At 44.5% G+C, this 24,314-nt stretch overlaps 1 protein-coding gene across 3 annotated transcripts in view; it reads right to left on the minus strand.

The window, feature by feature from the left end:
- The window catches only part of CNTNAP5 (contactin associated protein family member 5), an 857,999-nt gene that overhangs the window by 374,468 nt on the left and 459,217 nt on the right, over positions 1 to 24,314 (minus strand). For all 3 annotated transcript variants that reach the window (XM_070423164.1, XM_070423162.1, XM_070423163.1), the window contains exons 9-10: positions 11,852 to 12,001; positions 8,648 to 8,819 (exon numbers count right to left, since the gene is read on the minus strand). In XM_070423164.1, coding sequence (XP_070279265.1) covers positions 8,648 to 8,819; positions 11,852 to 12,001 — 322 coding nt within the window. The remainder of the gene's footprint in view (positions 1 to 8,647; positions 8,820 to 11,851; positions 12,002 to 24,314) is intronic.

The raw sequence follows: 24,314 nt of genomic DNA on the forward strand, positions 1-24,314 counted from the left end.
ATGGCCGCCAGCACCTCACCTTGGTTAATGCCCTCCACAGTGAATACCCTCCCGGTTTGACAATGGAAGGGGCTGAGTTATGAAGCGGTGGATTGACTAGCTATGTCCAAAGTTGTGCTAAAATGTAAACAGCAGCGGCTTTACCTCAAAATCCTGAGTGTGATCATGTTTTGAGGTCAGTTACTAAGCTTATGCTGTTAGTCCTCTCCTCATCTGCTCACAGGGAGGCCCTTTGGGTATTCCTAAGCTGCAGCGAATGGTAGGCTATTGCTGACCACGCCCTGTGCTGTGTGGGAGCAGTGGGCCTAGCAGCCTTCAGAAGTCCAAGCACAGGACAGCCCTGGAGGCCGCTTTCCTGCTCTGTGAGCTTCCCAACAGATACTTAACGCAGGGTAAAATGACAGAGCTAATTTTAATTTTAGGTTTCACTGCCAAAATAAGTGAGAGTATTTGATCACAGGCCAGGCTTACTTTTTCCCCAACTCACAACATATGACGCTCCATTGCCCTCCAGCTGCGTTTATAAACTGTGCTTACCCAGGCCCGCCAAGGGATTGGCTTGGATGCCAGCAACTGTGTGAAAGGCCACAGATGCTTTGCCCCAGCGGCCCGATCGGTGGCCATCAGTGCACATGAGGAGAAACCAGAGGTGACACTGGCCACACGGACAGAGAACTCTCTGGAGAATGTGAGAACAGACGGGAGGACGTCACCTGGATGCTGGAGGACGGCTTCACTGAGGTGTTGATTGTGTGAAGGGAGCAGCAAAGAAAAAGCTCTTTCTTCTGGTTACTAATTTAGGGATATTTTCCGCAGAGTTAAACATAAGCACCATCTCACAGTGGTGCCTTGAGGATCTAAAATAACCTTTTATTCATGTTTCAATCCAGATCTAAAGATTTCCTTAGCTTCTGTGCCGTCTGAACCCTCCTAATTTCAGAGCTAGTGTTTCTCAGGAAAGATGATTGGGTGCACATTTCCTCCTGCTCTCTGAGCATGCATGCCCACCTCAGCCTCAAGCCCGTAGCCCTTGGAATGGGTCCTCGCCTTCTGTGGGGCTGTGAGCATCCCCAGCTCACTGGGCTGGCTTTGTGTTCAGCATCGATGTCTCTGATTACAGTTGTTGGAGAGAGTCTGACCGTCTGACTGGACAGAATGCAGTGCTTCCTTGGTTTGGTGGGAACTCTGTGTTTTTCAAGAATCAAAGGTGTCTGGTTTCCTTCCTCATGCACAGGCAGAGAAGCGCCGTTTCATATGGTGAGCTTACAGAACACGCATGCGCTTATTTAAGGTCACTTTTCAGGTCAAATCCAGGTTTTAACCTCCTCTGAAGCTCTTAGTCCCTACTGACATTTGAAGAGGTGGGGGCAGGTGATGAGGAGTAGCCCTCTTTTAAGAAGAGAGACATTAATCAGTACTTTTTCTGGGAAGTTCCAGATGGAAAGTCCTAAGAAATCAGCTCAGAATCGACCTCCTCCTGATAGCCCTTCTGGGCTAGTTCCCAGACTAATCAGCCCAAATAAATAGATAAGGGCGACTCTCCTGGGGGAGCCTTGAGCTATCTCTGAGTCTCCCTCAGAGGGCTTGTCACAAGTGTAACAATAGGTTGCACCTGTGCTGGTGCACACATTGTGGCCCATATCCCTTGTCTTCTGTTAACACAACCTGCTTCGTGATTTGAACCCAAGATGAAAACACATCATCTTCTGCTTTGCAATCCTGCTGAACCATGTGGGCTGTCTCCTAACTGCAAAGTCAGAAGTGGTACAGTGCAAAGACAGGTGTGAGCTCTGCAACCAAACGCCATGGCTTGTGGCCAAGCTCAGCTATATACTTGCTGTGTGTCCTTGGACAGGTTGCTCAGTGCCTCTGTGCTTCAGTCATCTCATTCTGTAAGGTGGAGTTAATAGCATTCCCTACTTCACACAGTTATTGTGAGTATATCACACACACACACACACACACACACACACACACACACGGGATGCCTGGGGCACAGGAAGCAGCAGTTAAGGACTGGATATTGATTCGGTGTCTTCTTCGGATGTTAAACTGCTGTGTGCTTCCAAGTCCACTATGGCCTCAGCTTTCAGTTCTCTTTCAACCTCTGCTGACAAGGTAAGCTTCCAGTCCGGGCAGGCAGGTGCAAGCACCACCCTTTCTCAGTCCCAGTCCCATGCTCTACCCACCTGGAATTCCCTGCTTGACCTCCCTACACCCAGCCCAGCCTTCCAGTTCCTCTTCAATCTCACTTCCTTGGTGATATTCCCTTGACACATTCTGGCTGCCCAAGCCACCTCTCCTCTCTCTCTGGCCTTCAGTCAATAGGCATCCACATTTATGTGGATAGCAGAATCAGCAAATTCTGGATGAATACTGACCCTACCAAACACTAACCCTGCAACCTTTAGAGCTTACTGAGCTTCTGAGAACCTCACTGGTCTTACTAGTATCTGTAAAATAACAACGATGGAGCAAACCGACTGTTCTCAAGTCTGAGTGTGCTTCAGATTCACCTGGGAACTTGTTAAAACTCAGACGGGCTCTGTCTCCAGGTTCTGACCCAGCAGGTAAGGGCCTGGCCTGAGAACATGCATTTCTAACAAGCTGCCAGGTGATGCTGAGCTGAGAGCCAGGCTCTGAGAGCCGTCTGGAGGATATTGCAGGACTGTGTAGATAATTAAATGAAGTACTATTGAGAGAATGTTTGCTCAGTAACTGTTATGTAAAATATAACCTTTCTTTTCCTGCATGAAGTAGACTAAAAATAATAAATAAAAACAGCAGAAGTACTCAGTTTTGATTTTGGCCCCATCCCATGAGTTCAGAGAACACCACATTGCAGGCAACATTTCTGGCTCTAGAGATAGGCGCTCAGATTGTGTGGGCATTGCCCTTATAATACTTTCCCGGCACCCAATGTAATGGTTTTCAATTTTAGAGAAGAACTAAAACATATGCATTACCCAGAAATGTAATCTCTTTATATAAAATACTGTTTTTAACGAGCTCCCACGCACTGGGTGAGATTTTAGCATGAGTCTGCTTATGGGAGGTCATCCAACAGAATTCTTGTTTCCCTCAGTGTTTCCAACACCCGCATCTGAACCAAGAAGGTCAGAATCTTGGCCAGGAAGATTAGCAGATGCTTTTGTTAAAAGAATGAGTGTTGAGGGAAAGGGAAGTGATTATGGAGTGAAAAGCTACAGATCATAATTTCGTTGGCTGCAAGACATTTAATGCAGTCACCCACATGTCATTCACTCAGTCGGGACAAGCAAATTGTTTAATGTTAGAAAGGACTGTAGCAAAGGGACGACCCAGAATGCAGCAGCATCGCCCTGTGCAGAGACCCGCTCCCACCTGGTGCCGCCACACAGGCCACACTGAGACTCCATTTCCTTCCAGAGAGAACCTGAGCTCGCTGAGCTCCAGGGGTCTTCCCCAGTGTTGTTTCTCTAAGGAAAGGACCCAAGAATGAGGCAGGTGGGTCACAGCAACCCTTTGCTGGTGCAGAAAATTGGATGGAATCAGCCTCTATTGATCTTTATGAAGGTACAGAGCAACATTTGGTGGTCGGTGGTCATCTGCTTTATAATTTAACCCCTTCACACACAGGGCATAAGGCTGGTCTAGAAGGAAATATCAAGCTCTGACTTTCAATGGGCTCAGAGAGTCACCTTTCCTCAAAATAACAAAAAGACGAGTCATGTAGTCATGTTTGTTGGCAGCTGCAGCTATTCTAAGACCAAGTTCCCTTCCAACCAAAATATCCTCTGAGGATTTTTGCTTATTTATAGCCATGAAAGCTTCCTTTGAGGTGGGAAGCAGGGGGGCGGGAGGGTCATAAGTGACAAAGACAGGGATGACTGGAGGAACGGGGATTCAGTTAACTCCCAGTGTCCCTTGGACTGAACTCTGCACCTGTTTGGAGAAGGACATCGAGACAGAGCTTCCAGGACTTCTCAGAGCTCGTGAGACCCTGATGAGGAGGAGAGCTGCTGGGGGAAGGGGGGGGGGGCTCAGCTGGAGCCACAGCCACCCCTCCCGTGCCCTTGCACCCCTTTTGTACAGAATCCACGCAATTTGCTGGCCTCCAGGATGAGAAAAGCTTTAGGGCAGTGGTTCTCAAAGTCTAGTCCCAAGGCCAGCACAGCAGCACCCTGAAAGTTGATATAAATGAAAATTTTATTGGCCTTCACAGTAACTCTAGGGGTGGTACCAAGCAACTGGGATTTTAAGAAACCTTTCTGAGGATTCTGATGCACCTATGCTGGAATTGACCTACAAAATTTAAGGATGCATTTACTTCCAGGTCCAGTCTGCATATGCATGCATTTGGAAATAGGGACCACCTTAAATTGGGTGCCCTAGGCACATCATGTGCTTTTGTCACTCTCTCTAGGGCCTGAGGCCAATGCTTTAAGAGAATTTAATGACCAGAGACCCCTTGGCACCAAATGTTCCTAATGGGTGATGAATGGTCTTCCAGGAGACAGCCCTCTGAATAAGTGAGGATCAAAGCCCAAGGGAGTCGCAGAGCAGTATATCTATGGGGATCCATCCCACAAACTACTGGGGATCCCTTGGCCATGGTGGGGGTTGGGGGAACTTCAGAGGGAGACCTGGGCTTCTCCTTTCCCTTGGAAAGTAGAGTTAGAAAACTTTTTACCATGGGAATTCACATGGCAACATTTAATGTGTATCTGCTCATTAGATACACCCCTGAGCCCCTGCATCTCACAGGCTCATGCTCAGTGCAAAGGAAGGTTTTATGAGCTTGGCTTTGCAAAAGAGAAAACAGATTAAAAGGACTTGTATGCATGCATATGAGCATAACCAATGGACACAGGCACTAGGAGGAGTGAGGGCATGTGCTGGGGGTTGGGAGTGACTGGGGAGAGGTCAATGGGGGAAAAAGAAGACATATGTAATATTTTAATCAATAAAGAATAAAAAATGGTTAAATAATATGTGTCATCCAAGTTGATGAGTAGTGGATTGGGAATTAAACAGGTTTACTATTGCTCAAAGTTGTTGACAGTCACACTGGGCTTAATGGTTTTCCTCAGGTGTGACTTCCAGTTCCTCTCATGTCAGACAGCTGATTCATCAGCATCCCTTTGCTCCTCCCCACCTTGAATCCTGTCTCCTATTTCAATTCTTAGACCACATTCGATGATTGTTTCTTTTGCCCTGAACTCCCATGGCTTGTACAGCTCACAGCACATCTTATCTTACTCCAGTGTATATATGAGACTGCCTCACCCATTCATCCACTGCCCACGGCTGGTTTAGACTATCATGTCTTGACTATCTCAAGTCCATACTGAGGCGTAGGCAGACCAGTGCAAGTGCATGCTGGGAGTGCACCCCTCTGGCCCCAACTGCGATTCCTCCAAGGGTGCTTGGCCCCCTTATCCAACCTGCCCTTGCACTGCCAGACACAGGGCAGCTCTGCAGCTGGAGCTTCTTAAAGCAAACACTTTCCTGTTGCCAGAGCTGTAGTCAGGCCAGGGATGCCACGTCCCTTCTTCCCCAAGGCCAGAGAATTTGGGATTTGCCAATCATTAAGATAAAAATTGTTATTTAGGTCCTTGGTCCCTAGGAAGGGATGCTTCCAGCTTCAACAAAAAACATTGTCCCAAGGATGGTTTGTGAATTAATGGGTTTTCTCAGGTGTGACTTCCACTTCCTCTCAATGCATTGCCCAGGCTGGGAAAGCAGAGCTAGGCACCATCTCCAGGGAACATGCTTGAAGGACCTCTATTGGAGAAAGCTCTTACAATTTCATAACATTATGTGTTTCTTCTGTGCAGGCTACCTTGGTTTCCCCACCGTGACCAGCAGTAGGAGCCTTTGCATGTGAAAGATGGCCGCATGGAAGGGGAGCTGGGAAGTCTGGCCCCTCTGCACAGCCAGGGAGAGCAGTCTGAGGGAAGGCAGGAGGGGTGGGTAGGGTGCCCTCTCCAGGCCAAGGAGGAGGCCTGGGTCTCCATACAGAGCCCATGAGGAAGGGGCAGAGAGGAGCCTGGTCTGGGATAGAAGAGACTCTTAGGCCAGATCAAAGCCATGAACTTTCTAGACAAGAACACAAGAAAAACAGTCAGACTCCACTCCACCCAATCTCTCCCACCACAACCACCCCATCCTGAAGGGGCAAGATACTTGAAGGCAAAGACTGAGCCTGCCCTTAAACCAGACTTACATTAATTAACGCATTAAAAATAAAACACAAAACTCAGAAACCATGCCCCTTTCCAACAAATATTAAATGTAAGTTCAAGAGATAATTAATTAAGCAAAGCCTTTTACCATGGCTTTCCCTTCTGTTAGAGACACTGTCTGGCAAATGAAGAAAAACATACCATTTACCCACAAAACTAAGCACAATGCCTTATTATTGTACAATTAACCAAAACACAATTGTGTGTAATACAATTACACAGACTACAATCACACAAAAGTAATGATGCAGTGTAGATGGCAATGACTTTCTGTCAGCAAAAATGAGAGCTTCCTTGATTAGAAATTAAGGTATGGTTGGAGATTCCGTTGATAAATGCTTCCTCTATTGATCTACACTTTGCAAAGGCTGTGCTGCCTGATGGAGCTCATCATCAGTAAAGACTACAGGGGCGGCAGCCACTCTGTGTAGTATCTTTTATTCTCAGGTCCCGACATGAGCACATTGTGGTGAAGCACACATTGTATTACCCAGATGTCCGGTCAAATAGGAAAATAAAGACAGCCCAGTGGTTGAGCATCAATCTATGAACCAGGAGGTCATGGTTTGATTCCTGGTGAGAGCACATGCCTGGGTTGCGGGCTCAATCCCCAGTGGGGAGCATGCAGAAGGCAGCCAATCAATGATTCTCTCTCATCATTGATCTCTCTCTCTCTCTGTCTTTCTCTCTCTGTCTTACTCTCTCTCTCTCCCTTCCTCTCTGGAATCGATAAAAATATATAAGAAAAAAAGATGAAGTAGAAGAGCCAGGAAGTCTGTGCCATTCGATGGCCATCTCGTGTGTTGTGGTATTAACAGAGATACATTATCATAAAGGTCTGCCAAATCACACTGGTCATTCTGAGCATCAGAGGAGACTGATCTGTGTAGCTGACTTTGTGCTCACGAGAGGGACCTACTACTTCTCACTGCTCCCCCGGAATGGGACAGTACCTCAAGCTCAGGGATGGCTCTCCTTCTAGCCATCTTTCTTACTATTTCCTGAGTACTATTTCAGTAGGCAGACCCAACTTCTGTCCTTTCTGATTTTTGTCTAGAGCATGAAGACAAATTCCATGGGCACTCAAAGTTCTTCATGTTAATACTGACCCCATCTTTAACCATATTCTCACCATGTGCTGCACCACAGTGCCCTGCCATCCTCACTGAGCTGTATTTTATTAAATCTAATATACCATTATTTGTAAGACATGCCACTATTTTATATGCCAATAAGATAAGTAAATATTGCCAATTAAACTATTACTATCAGCTCTAAAATGTATCCAAATATTACAAATTTTAAAATGAATCTGTAATATTAGTATTGAAATGATGAAATACTTGCAAGCATGGCCCTTCCTATTTCTATGCCATTTGACATACTGCCTCCTGTCAACTCTTCCGCCAACCCTCTTCCCTCAGCCAGGTCTCCCTGTCCTATAAGATTCAGCTCAGCACACTTTCTGAAAACCATATTGCCCTCATTCTCCCTGTGCCAGACTAAGTTGCTGTTGCCATATGTCCTACAAATAAGGGTGACTTCTTGGTCATTTATTGCCCTTCATTGTAATGGCTAATTTATTTCCTGATGAAAATTGAGTAAAGACCCTATTTCACTAACACATAGGCTTGCAACTAACACACATCATTCACCCATTTAATAGATGGTATTTTAACCAGGGCGAGTAGAATTAGAGAGAAGGAGGCAAGCACTAGAGAAGAAAATTGGGGAACATGATAAACCTAGTTGAAAATTCAGGATCATCCTTTTTGATTGTCTTCAGTGTGTCTTTGAATCTAGAAACTTCCAATATAAGAGAAGCCAGATCCCAGGAGAAAGAGAGACACAGAGCTCCTGCAGGATGTGTGGCTGCAGTGAATGTGCGGGTTCTCCCTGACAGAGTCTGGTCTCTGCTGAGCCCCAGAAGAAAAGATTGAGGGGCAGTGACTGCCAAGGCCAGACTTTGGGCCTGTCTGTGTACAGTGGGCACTGCCCAACCTATACTCTAGGGTCCCAGAGGGCCCGAGGCTCACCCCGTGTGAGAGGACACCTACTGCACTGAAAAATGAGATGGTTTAGGAGGAAAAAGTGATTCCTCCCTCCTCTCCACTTTACTCTTAACTTCAAAGTCATCAAGTGGCGTTTATGCACAAAACTTTAATCCTTTCACAAATTTGTAGTTTGATTTAACTTGCATATCCCATTTACTGCAAGTCAACATGAATAGAGACTCAACTAATTTAAACCGTTTTTCTCTGGACCTGAAATCATTTCAGAGATATTTTCCATTAGGCAACTCAATTATATCTAAAGTGGCTAAAGTCTGTGGATTAGAATTTTGCTTAAAGAGCACATATTTAGAACAGTGAGAATGGGAAGAGGGGGTGGGAGAACAGAGGAAAAGAGGCAATAATTACCTGTCTTTGATGCTACACAGATCAATGTGTAAATCACTAAAATTCCCCAGGGAGCCTTGCTGAACTGAAATGAGGTCCTTGGGCTGGTTATCAATAAAGATGAGCCTCATGCAGCCTTGGAAAGCCTCGATAGGATTTAAGCATTGGGGAGCGGTGAGATTGTCAGGGCAACCTGTGGAAAGAGAAAAAAAATGAAGAACACTGAGCTGATCAGTCATTGCTCTGGCGACCTATCCATGGGAGACCTTGAGGTCTAATTATTGTGGTGCTTTTTCACTCACAGAAGTGCACACAGTTTAGCTGTAAATCCTAGCATTTTCAGAGAGGGGACAGAATTGGTTCACAAGGGGGCAACCTCCATCACTGTACAGAGCTAAAACCAAAAGTGTGGAAGGGACTACCAACGCGTGACATGCATCTTGTTCTTCATTTTTCCCTGCATCAGCTCTGTGCCAGTCTTCTGCCTGGGGCACTTCACTCATTTCAAGAACACAACACTTTATCACTACCCAGGGATATCGGCTCTGTCCTGAAACACACTTCTAACTGCACAATTCAATTCTGAATTAACTTTCAAAGGAAATTATGCTTTGGGTAAGGATGGTGACAGAGTGGTTATCTGGTTAATTGTCAGCATTAACAGACTAAATGCACCTGACAAAGGTACATGTGGAAACATAACTGGAATTTTGAAGTGTTGTGCAAACTAAATCCAGACACTAAAGGGACTAAGGGCTTAAATGCACACAGTTATTGGGCTGTAATAGCAGGCGCGAAAGGTTAACACCATACATTTTTACAAAGGTGTTCTTTTAAAAACAATGCATCATATATATTTAGCATAGCCTGCCACCTGGGCATCTACTCCTCATCAAGACAGGTAGAGAGTGAATAGGTATATCAGTGCTTGAGCACCTTATAAACTACATCCTAATTGTCTTAATAGGTTCAGACCATATGGGAATGCAAGCTTGAAAACATGGCAATAACCCATAAATAACTGGGAATTATTTCCGCCATCTCTAATAGACAGTCACTGCTGGCTGAAGTCTGGCAGCTGGTTAACAGCCCACAAGCACACACTATAAAGTGAAGAGAAATGTTACGACTTCTAATTGAGGCTGTAGAGAGAATTTATGTAAGTTGACTATTATTACTCAACCTCGTTTTTTACCTTCCTTAAGTTTACAGTCTACTTGTGGGACTTTTTTTTTTCAAACGCTGCTCAAATCACAGATTCATCTTTACCTTCTGAGTGCAGTGCCCTCAAGAATCACCTCCAGGGATACTTCTTCATCTGGGGCAGGGGGCATTTTTACTTTGAGGCATTCAGGTGCTACACATCATAATTATTGCTCAGCACATTTCAAAAAAATAAATATGAGATCACTTTTCTCTGTTAGAAGCATTGCATGTGATGCAAAATTACTCGCTTTTGTGCTACATGAGTTGGTATCCCTTTGCTGTATGTTGTGGAGGACACAGATCTGGGGGTGAATCCTGGTTCTGCTACTCACACAAATTATTTCATCTAAGCAAACACCACTCTTACTTTCTGTGAATCGGGGCTACTGTTACCTACTTCACAAAGTCACCACATGAATTAAGTGAGCTAAAACACTTGCAGAGAACAGAAGTGTTCTCCCTTTAAGGACTTTGTTGTCATGTACACGTGGAGAAGATGTAGAGTGAGGGACAGAGTCCCTTCCTAAGGCCCTAAAATCAAAGCGCAAATAAATGATGGCTCCCACTGCTTCTCTCTTGGGACAGCCCCATGTGTGTACTGCTTCTGTGCAAAGTATCTCTTATATTTCAAAGCTTAACCACATGCCACTGGTCTGAGAAAAGTGATTTGTAAATTCTATTGGAGACTGCACTTTATGATTTTACACACCATTTCTCTTCAGTTTCTTCATGGAAAAAGCATTGGTAACCATAGACCAGGCTCAGTCCATGCCTATATTTACAACGTCTGAAGCCAGTTTGTCCATTCCTTGCCAGATGGGAAGCCCTGCGTTAGGCATGTAAACCTTGACCCCAGGGAACTGTCCCAACAATTCTGCTCTGTCTCTCATCGCCTATATGGGGAAGTTCAGGGCCCATAAGTGTCTTTCTCATGGTCAGACAGACACTGAGGTTAATTGCTCTTTAGAGATGGCTTCTAAAATATAAACACATGGGCAGAAAATTAGGTATTATTTTTCTTAATGAAGGAAATTCCTTGAAAAAGACTAAATAAAAATATATCTGCACCTATAAAAATGCAGTAGGTGGCTAATTACATGTATGCTTGTGTTTTTATTTTTTTAAATCTTTACCTGTTTGCCTGTTGTGTGTGTGTATATATATATATATATATATATATATATATATATATATATATATACTTCAGAGAGGAAAGGAGAGAAAGAGAGAGATAGAAACATCAATGATGAGAGAGAATCATTGATCAGCTGCCTCCTGCACACCCCCTACTGGGGATCGAGCCTGCAACCCAGGCATGTGCTCTTGACTGGAATCGAACCTGGGATCCTTCAGTCCGCAGGCCAACGCTCTATCCACTGAGCCAATCCAGCTAGGGCTGTTTGCCCATGTTTTGCTGTAGAAAAAGCTCCGAGGATTCACCCAACATTGGAGAGGGTGGGGTCTCTGGCTGCTCCACAAGGAGCTACTTGCTCATGGGCCTCCTAGGTCTTCCTCATGGGCATGGCCTCCAGGGAGGTGGGGACAGAGGCAGTAGGTGCCAGAGGAGTGGCCTTGTGGGTGAGTGTGCTGGCTGTGTGTTCTCCCCTGGATACTTCCTCTTTCAGGCACTGCTGACTGTTGGTGCTTTCTCCAAGTTTACAGCTGAGTTTCCCCTTTCCAATGTGATCAGGGAGCCTGCTGTGCTATAAAAATCTCCTGTGGATGAGTTACATAACACCAGCTCTTATTGCTAGTCTTTTTTTCCTCAGCACTGACCTAGATAATTTATATCTGCACAGCTGTGAGAGGGCTTGCTTCCTATTATTTTGGGCTTGGGGGTGGGTGTTTGTGCCTCTCTGTATGTTTGGGGATGTGGCACCTGTGTGAGTGAGTGTGTGTGAATATGTGTGTGTTGGAAGTATGGTCTAATTGACAAAGGAAGAATCATCATAGTAAAATAATTGCCCACTAAATTCTCCCTCTCTCCTTTATTTTCAGCCTCAAAGCTGAGTAATTTACCTCCAAAGTAATAGCTATTTCCAGAATAAATCTGTATCTGGCTGGTGTCCTGAGCAGGGGACGCTGCATCATTATCCAGGGTGAGAGTGATGCGGTTCCTCCTGGCATTGATGCTGACTGAATGCCACAAGCCATCGTTCAAGTTGCTGCCTGCAAAAGAAACAGGGAGAGCAGGTGTTGGGATGAATGGCTGAGAGCTCGGGAGGGGCCGCTCCTTCCCGGCCACGGTCCCTGTGCGTTCTCCGAGTGGTTCCCACTCATCATTTCGCTCAAACCGAACCCTCATAAGGTTCATTTTTCTTTCTCTTTTTACCACTTATTTATTTCTATTTTTAAGTGGCTGAACAACTTCAGCTGCTTGCTTTAGGAACAAAAGGGTAAAACATAGATTTGTATGTAAACTACAACCAAGGGCACAGAAGCCATTAATTGGTCCCTTGAGATATAAATGCAGAGCAAAATGCTGAAAATAAAAAAAATTCTCAAAATGTTCCTGGTGGTTTTATCTCTGGGTTTTCAGGTTACAGGCATTTTTTGTTTTCTTATATTTTTCTACTAATGCATATGTAAATAAAGTATTTTTAAAGGCAAAGGTAGAAGAGGAAAGCTAGAACCTGAGGATGTGCAGGCAGAGGAGGTGTCCTGTGGGAGAGGTAACAGACAAGCCAGTTCCCACCTCCCCTGGCCCCTGGTAGGACACTGGCTGAGTGGCCAGCATGCCTGAGATTCGGTTTCATTGCCTGCAATGCCATCATTTCTGCTCTGTGTCACTGTTAAGGGGAAGAGTTATGATCAGGCCTGGGCCAGATGGCGGCATAGTAGGTATTTATTAAAAGTTCATTCCTCTCTTGTTCTTTGGCTTAGATGTCTTTGGTGCACACTACATTGCTGGCCGACCTTACTAAGGAGACTGTGTTGGAAATTAGTCATGAGGGTAGCAATTATTTCCTCCAAAAGTTTGTCATCTGTGAAGGCTTTGCTACTGCAAAGGGCTTGCTGAAGGTCACAGCCCCATAACCAGATGAGTCGCCATGGTTGTCTATACAAGAACAGAGAGCCACACATTTCTACACACTCATGTATTCTACCCTGCTTCCTTTACTTTGCCTCAGTTTCCTCTCCTGCAAAATGGGCATAATGGTTACACTTACAGGGTATTGTTAGCAGAGCAGCATATGTCAAATAGTTTATATCACGTAATAAGAAGATAATGTTAAAACAAATGGGTACACAGCGACTACAAGACAGTCCCTGCACTGACGAGTGTAGACACTGACCTCGCATGACCTCTGTCCTGGGTAGGCCATAGTTAAGTGAAGAGACATGTGCAAAGTGGATAAAAGCCCTGTCCTTTGAGTGCGTCAGGCTAGCAGCGGTCGGCAAACTGCGGCTTGGCAAACCACGGCTCACAAGCCACATGCGGCTATTTGGCCCCTTGAGTGTGGCTCTTCCACAAAATACCGGCTCTTCCACAAAATACCGACTTCTGTGCATGGGCCACGAAGTTTCAATCACACTGTACGTGTGCGCCCGCACGTGGTATTTTGTGGAAGAGCCACACTCAAGGGGCCAAAGAGCCGCATGTGGCTCGCAAGTCACGGTTTGCCGACCACGGGTAGTGGGACAGACAGTGAAACAGGCTCTTGCAATTCTAGGGGAACAGTGAATGTATGGCTAAGAGGAAAGAAGGAAGACCTAACCAACTCCATGTGAGGACCCTAACAGGCTTCATGAAAGAGGGGACAGCAGTTTAGGAATTCACGAAAGAGAGGGTAGCAGTTCAGGAATGCTTTGGAAATGAACAAGAGTTGCCACTCCCAGAGCCAGAGTTCCAGGAGATGCAGAGCCTGCACAAAGAGCAAGGCCTGGAGTAAGAGGTCGGGAGAACAGCAGGAAGGCAGGTGCAAAGAAGACACTCACCCTGGGCCCCTGCCTGCTGTGCTAAGGAAGGGGTTTCAACAAAGTGCTTTAACACGTGGTTCTGGAGGGTACTTTACCAAGCCGGTTCTGTCAGAATCTCTGAGGATGGGGCCCCAGGCATTTGCATTTTAAAAAAGCACCCCTGGGTGATTCCAATGTCCAGCCAGGAATGAAAATCACTGTTTTAGAACGTGGTAGTCCATGGGGTTCCTTAGCATGGGAATCACCTGGCTGGAGGGACATATTAAAAGACTCTGCGAGCTAAGAGGAGACAGGCTAGAAGCGGGACTGGTGGGGCCTATTGCTTGCACAGCCCCAGGAGACAGAAGGATGAGGTCTCAGCAGAGTAACAACAGTGAAAAGGGGCAGTAAGGGGTGGATTAAGAGCTATTCCCTGAGGCAGAAGAGACCAGACTTGGGAGAGCCTTCTGGAGCCCCCAGGAGGAACCAGCTAGAAAGAACGAGTTCAAAATTGGAACAGAGGTCTACAGGCTCCTCGGGACAGCCACTGACATGCTTGTGCCTGAGCCCTGGATGTCTGGAGAAGCTGCCTGGGAGAGCACAGCACAAGGCTGCAGGCCCAATTCCATGGCGATGGGCAGCATGTCCCACCTGCTCAGAACAGCCCAGATGGAGGGCCCCTCCTGCATTTGCAGCCGCTCCCTGGCAGCCAGTCTTTCCTGCAGCCCTGAACACCTATGGGGTAAAGAGGAGAACCCAAGGGCTGCTCATCCTGGTCCCCTACCTTCCCCCAAAGCCCAGGGCTGGGCCCTAACCACAGGGATTCCTCTAATGAGGTGGAGGGTCTGTCAGGTGTTTCCTGGGGATGAACATTTGAATACTCTCAGGGACATAGCCAGCTTTAGGTCCTCACTTTTTAACTTCATTTGCATAGTACTTTAAATACATCAGCATAACATATGAGGCTGCATTTGCAGACAGACTATTGACTGTTTGGGTTGGGGGTCAGGAAGGAGTTCAACAAAGAGGGAGTAAATAGGCCCTAAGGGCCCAGTGTCCTGCTGGCCTCAGGTGCCCTGCGGAAGGAATTACACACAGAGGCCACAGGAAGTGTCCGTCTAATTAGAGATACGTTCTCTAATTACATCACAGATGGACCAGGCTGAAGAGCAAAGTCTGCTCAGTGAGGTGGCAGGGCCAGCGCATCAGCATGATTCCGGGTCTCCTTCCCATCCCACATCACTATTCAGTTTTGTTTTGTTTTGTTTTTTTCTTTAAATTGTTTTAATTTTTCAATTAAAGTTGACATATAATATTATATTTGTTTCATGTGTACAACCCAGTGATTAGACACTATATAACTTACTAAGTGATCATCTCGATAAATCAAGTACCCATCTTACACCATACATAGTTATTAAGATATTTTAAATATATTCCCTATGCTGTACTTTAATCCCTGTGAATATTCTGTAACCACCAAATTGTTCTTCTTAATTTCATTACTTTTTCACCAATACCCCCAACCCCCTCCCATCTGCCAACCATCAAAATGTTCTTTGTTCTATGAGTCTGTTTCTGTTCAGCTTATTCATTTATTTTATTTTTAGATTAAATATTTGATATATTTGTACTCATTACCATTTTATTATCCTTGTTTTCATCTTTTCTTCTTCTTAAAGAAGACCCCTAATTAGACATTCCTTGTACTACTGCCTTGGTGGTGATGAACTCCTTTAGCTTTTTCTTATCTAGGAAGCTCTTCATATGTCCTATTCTAAATGAAGCTTCACTGGGTAGAATAATCTTGGTTATTGGTCCTTGCTTTTCATCACTTTGAATAATTCTTGCCAATGCCTTCTGGCCTGAAATGTTTCTGTTGAAAAATTAGCAGTATTATGGGAGCTCCCTTGTAGGTAACTAACTGCTTTTTTCTTGCTGCTTTTAAGATCCTCTCTATAACCTTTGGTATTTAAATTATGATGTCCCTTGGTGTGGGCCTCTTTGGATTCATCTTGTTTTGGCTTTTCTGTGCTTCCTGGACTTGTATGTTTACTTATTTCACCAGGTTAGGAAAGTTTTGTTGTCATTCTTTTCTCAAATAGGATTTCAATATCTTGCTCTCTCTCTTCGCCTTCTGGTACCCCCATGATGTGAATGTTGGTACACTTGAAGGTTCCAGAGGCTCCTTAAACTATCCTCATTTTTTGGATTCATTTTTATTTTTGCTGTTCTGTTTGGTTTTTTTTTTCTGCTTCCTTATCTTCTAAACCTCTGATTTGATCCTCTTCTTCCTCTACTCCATTGTTCATTCCTTGTAATGTATTCTTCATTTCTGTTAATGTATTATTCATTTCTGACTGGTTCTTTTTTACGTTTTCTAGTTCCATTTTTATTACCTATCTCTTTGTTGAAGTTCTCACTAAAGTTATCTACTCCTCCCCTAAGTCCATTGAGTATCCTTATAACCAGTATTTTGAACTCTGCATTGAGTAGATCATTGAGTAGATTGCTTGTCTCCATTTTGTTTAGTTCTCTTTCTGGAGCTTTGTTCTGTTTTTTTTTGTTTTTTTTTGTTTTTTTTATTATTTGGGACATGTTTCTTTGTCTCTTCATTTAGGCCACAATGCTGTGTTTGTTTCTATGTACTAGGTGAAGCTGCTATGTTTCTTGAGCTTGGTAAAGTGGCCTTATGTAGCAAGTTTTCTGTAAGGTCCAGCATCACAGCTTCCTCGATCACTCCAGCTGCCTACTCCAATCCCCCAACCAATACACAACAGGTTGTGTATACCACCATCCTGTTGTGGTTGAGCCTTGATTGCTATTGGCATATCAATAGGAGGAATTTACCCCCAGGCCGATTGGCTGCAAGGACTGGCTTTGAGCACTGTGGAGGGTCACCCCACTGAGCAGGACTTAGTTCAACAAGACTCCGGTGCCCCTTGAGTGTCCCTGTGGAGGTGGTTGGGTGGTGCTTTGATGTGGTCTGAAGCTTTCCACCATATATGCTGGCTCTGAGGCCTCCCAGGAGGTTCAGGCCAAGTCAGTCAGCACCGTCTGTGTTCTGCCTGAGGCCACCCATCATGAGCTAAAAAGCAATCTGCAGATGGCTGTTACTTGTGCTGGGCTTGGAGGTTCCCAAGAGAAGCCAATTTGGAAACCAATGTTGGCTGCCACTAGTGCCAATCCTGGGGCCACTTAACAAGAGGCAAGGGACAGACCAAGGCCTGATGCTGCTTGTTTGAAAGCTTATGGAAAGTCTGAAGCAAGATCCAAGATAGGCCATTCATATGGTAAAACCACTGGAAATAGCTTGGGTAAGCCCTTAAGTTGGGCGGGATGAGGTCTAGGGAGTCACCAGGGTAAAGTGGGCAGTGTTAGCTGGATATGATGCCTGCCTGTCAGCTTTGTTGATGGAGGACTCAGAAAAAAAGAAACATGGCCTCTGCCAGCACTTCTACCTAAGTGAAAGCTTCCCTGCCAACCCTCACCCTGTTTATAGAAAAAGTACTCCCTTAAGTGGCTGGTGCCTTTCACTCTACTGTCCCAGTGCTGGAGCTCAGAGGGAGTGAGCTCTAAGTCTGTGCATGGGCTCCTTAAGAGGAACACTGGGGGTCCCAGCAGCCTCCATCTCACTCAGCCACAATCCCCACTGCTTTTCACAGCCAGAACATATTGGTTCTTCTTTTCCTGGCACTGGAATCCTGGGCAGAGGGGTCTGGTGTAGGGCTGGGACCCCTCACTTCTCAGGGGGGACCCCCTGCATCCGAGATATCCCTCCCGATTTTTAACCACCACAGATAGGTGTGGAACCAGCCTTTTTCTCGTTTCCTCTAACAATGTGGCTTTTTCTTCATATCCTCAGTTTCAGGACTTCTGTTCAGCTAGATTTCAGGTGGTTCTGAAAGATGGTTGGCTTGTAGCTTAGTTTTAGTTTTGATGTGGTTGTGGGAAGATTCAAGTACTGTATTTACCTACCCAGCCATCTTGATCAGAATTACCTCTCCAAGTTTATTTTTAAAATTATTATTTAATGAAGGTTTGCTTCCTTGCTTGGTTTTCTCTTTTTGGTCTGCTTTTCCATCTGATTTGATCTCTTTTGCTTTGTGCCTACATGGTCCGGAGTCCCTGCAGAGGGAGCCTGTGTGAAATCTTAACTCTTTAGAGGACAATTATTACAACAGAAGCTCTTGATACTGACCATACAAAGGGGTCACATGGGGAACTTCTGAGTAGAGAGGCCCTGGGCTCCATAGCAGGCTAATTGGTGCACCGGCTACGGTGGTCCCTGGCCTTAGACATTTCAAAGATCCCCAGAGATTCAGCTGTGCAGCCATGGTGGAGAACTACTCTATTAGAGGTTTCAGAAGAGGAGGAAAAGAAGCTAGAGAAAAGCAACCCACAGGACTACTTTAGAGGAGCTTACCTCGGAATAGATTCCAAAGCAAGCAAAATGGTATGTTTCTCCTAAAATCCGCTTTTGCCTGGTACTCTTTTCCACTTAATTCTGTTAATGTCCTCAAATAACATGCCTGGAGTTTCTCAAGGTTTTGTTTTTAAGAACACTCTTTTGAAGGTACAGGTTTAAGTGCTATTAATTGTTCACAAATTAGAAAAAATCAATTCTATTAGGTAGCATTTCTCCCAAAACCTCTCTGAAATACATGGCTCTGAGAAAACAGACGTTTCAAAGGGGAGAACAGGAAAGCAGCTCTGCCTTCATAGGGCAAAGCAGGGTAGTTGTGGAGCTAAGTTCTTAAATGATTTAAGAGCTGAGGCCTCAAAGATGGGACTTGACTTCTGAAAAGACTGTTGGATGATGACAAACATAAAACTTTTGAGTTTAAGGTGATGTCAAATATTACTTGCCATCTCCAAGACTGGCAAGGAATGAAAACCAATTATACTCTCAGTTAGCAGACAAATAGGGAAGTAGGCATTTGTTACCTTGCTGGAGGCAGCATAAGTTTGTACGTCCTTCCTGAAAGATAACATACTAATACCTGTCAATATCCCCCAAAGAAGTCATTTATCCTCTACCATGAACTTTATCCTGAGGAATCCATCCTAAAATAGTAATAGAGCTACAGCCAAGATTTATGGTGAAGAGACCTCATAAAATCATTATTTATAGTAGCAAAATTTCACAACTACCAATATTTCCAATAATAATAGATTAGTTAAATCAAATGTGGTATATTTAATGCTATGGAATATGTGAAGTCATTAAAATCATAATGCCCAAGAATGCTAGTGATATGCTGATATTTGAAAACCACTGACTAAATAGCATAGGTAGTGTGGTTCTGGTTTTGTTGAAAATTGCTGCAAAGCCATGACCAGTTTGGCTCAGTGGCTAGAGTGTCAGCCTGTGGACTGAAGAGTCCCAGGATCGATTCCGGTCAAGGGCATGTACCTTGGTTGCGGGCACATCCCCAGTGGGAGGTGAGCAGGAGGCAGCTGATTGATGTTTCTCTCTCATCGATGTTTCTAACTCTCTATCCCTCTCCCTTCCTCTCTGTAAAAAATCAATAAAATATATTTTAAAAAATTGCTGCAAAGAGAATTACTGGAATGGCATTAAATGATAGAAGCACAGATTATTATTGTTTTTTCTTATACAGACTACTGGAATTTTCAGTTTCTAAAAAGAAAATGTACAACATTAATATTTAATTTTTAAAGCTAACAAACTGCTTCAACTGAGATAAGGATAGGAAAGAAAGTTTTCATTCCTTTCCACTTCCTGCTCTTATTGTGTCAGCAAACTCCCGGGTCCGGGTTTGCCCCAGGGCATTTGTAGAAAAGGCCTCACAGACAGGACAAGTAAGCTGCTCTGTGCTCGCTCAGGAACCAAATCAAGACTAAGAAAAAAGACAGTTTTCATGGTTGCAACTGAACTTGCAAAAGACCCAGTTGTAAAAAATAGCTAATAGTACACACTACCTGTACTGAACGTCTACAGTGTGTCAGGCATTTTAAATATACAATCCCTAATCCTCACAAGAGTCCCAAAGACCAAGTTTTATTGTCCTCAGGTTAGAGAAGCTAAAACAGAAAGTCAGAAACTACCCAAGGTCCTATGACTACTTGGGGGTGGAGCCAAAATTCAGAGGGAAGTATCAGGCTCCCAGGCTGAGCACCATCCTCTCTCCACACTTCCAAAGCCAGCCCTGCCCTGCTCTAGAATCCCCTCCATGTGCAATGACCTCTGCAAAGTTCCATTTTCTGTTGTTGAATATGTTCTTTCTTTCTTTTTTAAAAAAATATTTTGCAGCTCCATTTTTTAAAATATATTTTTATTGATTTCAGAGAGGAAGGAAGAGGAAGAGAGAGATAGAAACATCCATGATGAGAGAGAATCATTGATCAGCTACCTCCTACAAGGCCCCCACTGGGGATGGAGCCCACAACCCAGGCATGTGCCCTTGACTGGAATCGAACCTGGCACCTCTCAGTTCGCAGGCCAATGCTCTATCCACTGAGCCAAACCGGCTAGGGCTCATTCTTTCTTTCTTTGGAACAGCTTTTTTGAGATAAAACTCACATACCATACAATCTATTATTTTAAACGTACAATACAATAATTTGTAATATAGTCACAGAGTTAGGCAGCCATCACAATGATTAATTTTAAAACATTTTATAATCCCAAAAAGAAACATTGTAATATGTAGCTATCAACCCCCACAGCCAGTCCTAGTCAGTCTACTTTCTGTCCCCACGGATTTGCCTATTCTGGACATTTCATGTGAATGAAACCATCCATTGTGTCCTTTGGTGACTGGCTTCTTTTGCTTAGCACAGTGTTTTCAGGCTCATCTAGGTCGTAGCGTGTGTGAGCACATCTTTATGGCTGAATGACATTCCGTTGTATGGAGGCCCCACGTGTGTGTATCCATCACCAGCTGATGGGCATTTGAGCGGTTTCCACTTTGCAGGTGTTATGAACGCTGCCGCTGTAGGCATTGTGTGCGCATTTCCCCACGGACCTATGTGTCCAGTTCTCTTACATGTGCACCTAGAGTGGAACTGCTGAGTCGTATGTGTACTCCATCCTTAGCCTTTAAGGAGCTGAACTGCCAGAAGGTTTTCTAAGTGGCTGTCCCAGTTTACATTCCCACAGGCAACTTTCCTCTTGCAGCACTGAGTTCAAACTCTGGTCCTGTCTCTTGTGGAGCTTCTAGATTCTAAGAAAAATGTAAGTACGATTCAAATTTGTATCGCAGAATGTCTACTTGGGTCTGATGTTGGAAATCTAGCTAACTGTTATTACTTTACTTTAATTTTTATAGATAAATAATATTATTGAACATTTGTCTTTTCTATTATTTTTTAATGAGACCTTTACACCAATTTACAGTTCTCATTTGATGAAACAGACTCAGAACGGTTAAGTAATATCCTAAAGCCCTAAACTCTCATATACGAATAAGGTTTTTCACTGAAAATAGAGTTTCTTAACACTGGCACTGGACATTTTGGACCGGATAATTCTTTGTGGGTGGTGGGGCATCCCCAGAGGCATAGAATGTTTAGGAGAATCTCTGACTCACTATATGCTAATAACAGGTCCCCATCCCCAGCACCCAAAATACTACCAGGCATTACTAAAAGTCCCCGGAGGGGGGTGGGGTAATGGTGAGAGGAGTTAGAAGCAGGATTAGGCAGACAGGGTAAGGGGTGGAAGGAGGAAGGATGGATGTGACAGAGCTGAAATCACAAAGTGTTTTGCAGTGAACAGGATGTCAGAAAACAGGATGTTTTGAGACAAGGATTTTTTACTTGCAAGTGCAAAGTAAAATGTTGCAACAGGCCAAGAACCAATCAGGGCACGGCACAGACAGACAAAGAGCAGGCCTTTAGCAGATATAAGGGGAAGAGCAGAGTGCTTTAAGGCAATCCATTGGGGTCCCCTTCCCAAGAGGGAGAGCCTGTGTTTGCCTGCAATAAACTGCTAACTTTCTTGAACTCTTCAGGTCCGAGGCTTCATTCTTTGATTCTCTGAGACACAAGCCTGGGAAGAATTCCTGCTTGCTGGTCCCAGTATCCATGGGAGGTTGGGATGGGTGGAAATGGAGAACTTCCCTTGGTTTAGAACCAGTGGATTAAAGGAATAAATTTGAGGTTACAGATCCTTGGCACTTGTGCTACCTCTCTCTCTCTTTCTCTCTCTCTCTCTCTCTCTCTCCCAAATCCCTAACCATTCTGTGTCTCTATGGTTTGAAGACAGAACCATGGGACGGGAGTGGCTGTCCAAGGACCTCTAAGCATCAGTCCTTACAGGACATGTGGACACGCAAGGCTGCAGCACAGGCCAAGGCAGATCTCCCGAGAAATCTACTTTCAACCCCAGGAATAATTTGAAACAAGTTCATTTGATGCCTTTATTCACCCATTACCTCTGGCTCAAGGCCCTGCCACTTATAATTGCTAGCAATTTAGACAAATTTATTAATCTCTCTATACCTGCTTTCTCATCTGTAACAGCGACAGAATTGCCTGGCTTTACTTGAAAGTGTCTAGTCTTTATCTTCCACAGAAAACTCAATGCAGCTCCCTGCCCCCCAATATCCTGTCATAACTACCTTTATTTCATAGTTCAAAGATAGTTTCAATTTTTGAGAGAACTAAGTGAGGTTATATAAATAACCGAATAAGGCAGATTTAAAATGTCAATTACATGATTTAAGAACATTTCACAGTTATTAGTACCATTATGCTGCAATTTAGATCCTGGGTCCCGGTGTTTTTTGGAAACCATTTGTCTATCAATTATAAAATTCTATTAACCCTTTCCTACATGCATTAGTTTGAATCCACACATTTCTTAAACTCCATCTCCAACTTGTATCCCATCCCTTATCAGTGTAGCTGTGGTTTTTATGATGGGCTCCCTCTCTCCAGCCTCTGACCCTTTCTGCTTCAGGGCACCTTGTTAGGTTGAATTGTCTAACAAGCAGCTATTGTCAATTTCACAGCAAAAAAAATCCCTCCAGTCAGTCATGGAGCCCAGAGAAGGAAACTCACACTGCTTATCTTGACAATCCATGCCTTCTGAAATTAAGTTTCCATCTGTACTCTCAATCTCGTTTTGCAATATTCCTACACAAATTCACTACTCTAGTGATGCTCGTGCAGTCAATAGTCTCCATTTGAATGCACTTAACTGATTGCTGCTTGTGCATGGAGCCTTATGTGGCCCTCCCAGCTCTCCACTATCCAGTTCCTCTCCTTGTCCTCCAGTGCCTAGCTTTTGTCCTAGTACTTCCTTTCCTAAACTATAGAACCAGGAAGCATAAACACACACACACACACACACACATATATATATATATATTTTTTTCTGACGCAGTCACCTTGCACAGTAAAGGGCACATAAACAGTGCTGAAAGACGGAATGAGTAAATTAATAAACCATGCAATGAATGAAGCAGATTTTCCCTGACCACACCAGCATGTAGTGATTCCTCTTCAAAAATTCTTGCAGCAGCTGCTGTTTGATCTATGCTCAGTTCATATTATTTGCTGCCTTATACTGTCCATTAATGTTCATCTCTATAAACCTTATCTCCCCAAGGCCATTACAGGTTCCTGGGGGTCAAAGGCCGAGCCAGGATTTGGTGCTTGACCCCAGCATCCACAGGCACACTGTGCCTCTCCACATGCTCATTGATTGCCTGAGCTTCACACCAGCTGAATTCCACTGCCCAGTGTCCACGGCAGAACATGGGCCATAACCCACAGGTAGACCTTTCCTCGCTGGAAAAGCCTAGGGGCTCACATGTCACGGTAACCTGGATCCTTAAGACCCTGGGTCAGCACAGGAGAGCCAAACAGCTGGGCTGCCACCCACTATAGTCAGACAGGAAGTGAGAACGTCTGTGCTGGCGGTGAAGGTGACGTGGATGCTCAGCTCAAACGTCTACGTGACAAAAATGTAGCTCAACTCAGAGATCCATAGTTCCCTGTGACCTTGGGACAAAGCCCAAACGCCATGTCCTTGACCAAAATGTGGATGCATCTTTTGCCTGCCCACCCTTCCCTCTGGCCCAGGTGTTCTCAGCCATCTGTGGGATCTTACCCTTCTAGCTCTCCTCCCATTTCCCTCCATTTGGAGAGTATCTGTCTGTTCTTCTCTGTTTGGCCAAATTCTATTCATTTTTGAAAACCACGCCATGTCTTTTTCACCCATAGGAAGCCTTCCTTTCTCACCCTTCCTGGAGCCTCTCCTCTCCTCTGAGCTCCCACCCACACACGTGAGCTCCTGGAGGGCATGCCTCCATCCTCGGGTCTTAATATAGCACCAGCACAACGTAGACACGGCAACAGCCTCCTGAATTAAATGGAGGCCAAGTGAATTACATGAGGAAATTATGAAAGTAGGAACTATGAAAGATCAAAGGAAGTGATAGCAGACTTGACTATTGGATTATTCTGCCATGCTAATAAAAATCTAGATCCTTCTGTTGTTCTTGTCAGTAAGTGGTGAAAAACAACGAGTAAGTTAAATAAAATGCTTGTATTGGGGTCATTACTCAGACCTGAAAAAGCTGAAGTTGCCAAAGACATCACTACCTTG

The sequence above is a fragment of the Myotis yumanensis genome, unplaced genomic scaffold (assembly GCF_028538775.1).
Source record: "Myotis yumanensis isolate MYYU_CA2020_CCGP unplaced genomic scaffold, mMyoYum1.0.hap1 SCAF_8, whole genome shotgun sequence".
In the NCBI taxonomy this organism is placed as follows: Eukaryota; Metazoa; Chordata; class Mammalia; order Chiroptera; family Vespertilionidae; genus Myotis; species Myotis yumanensis.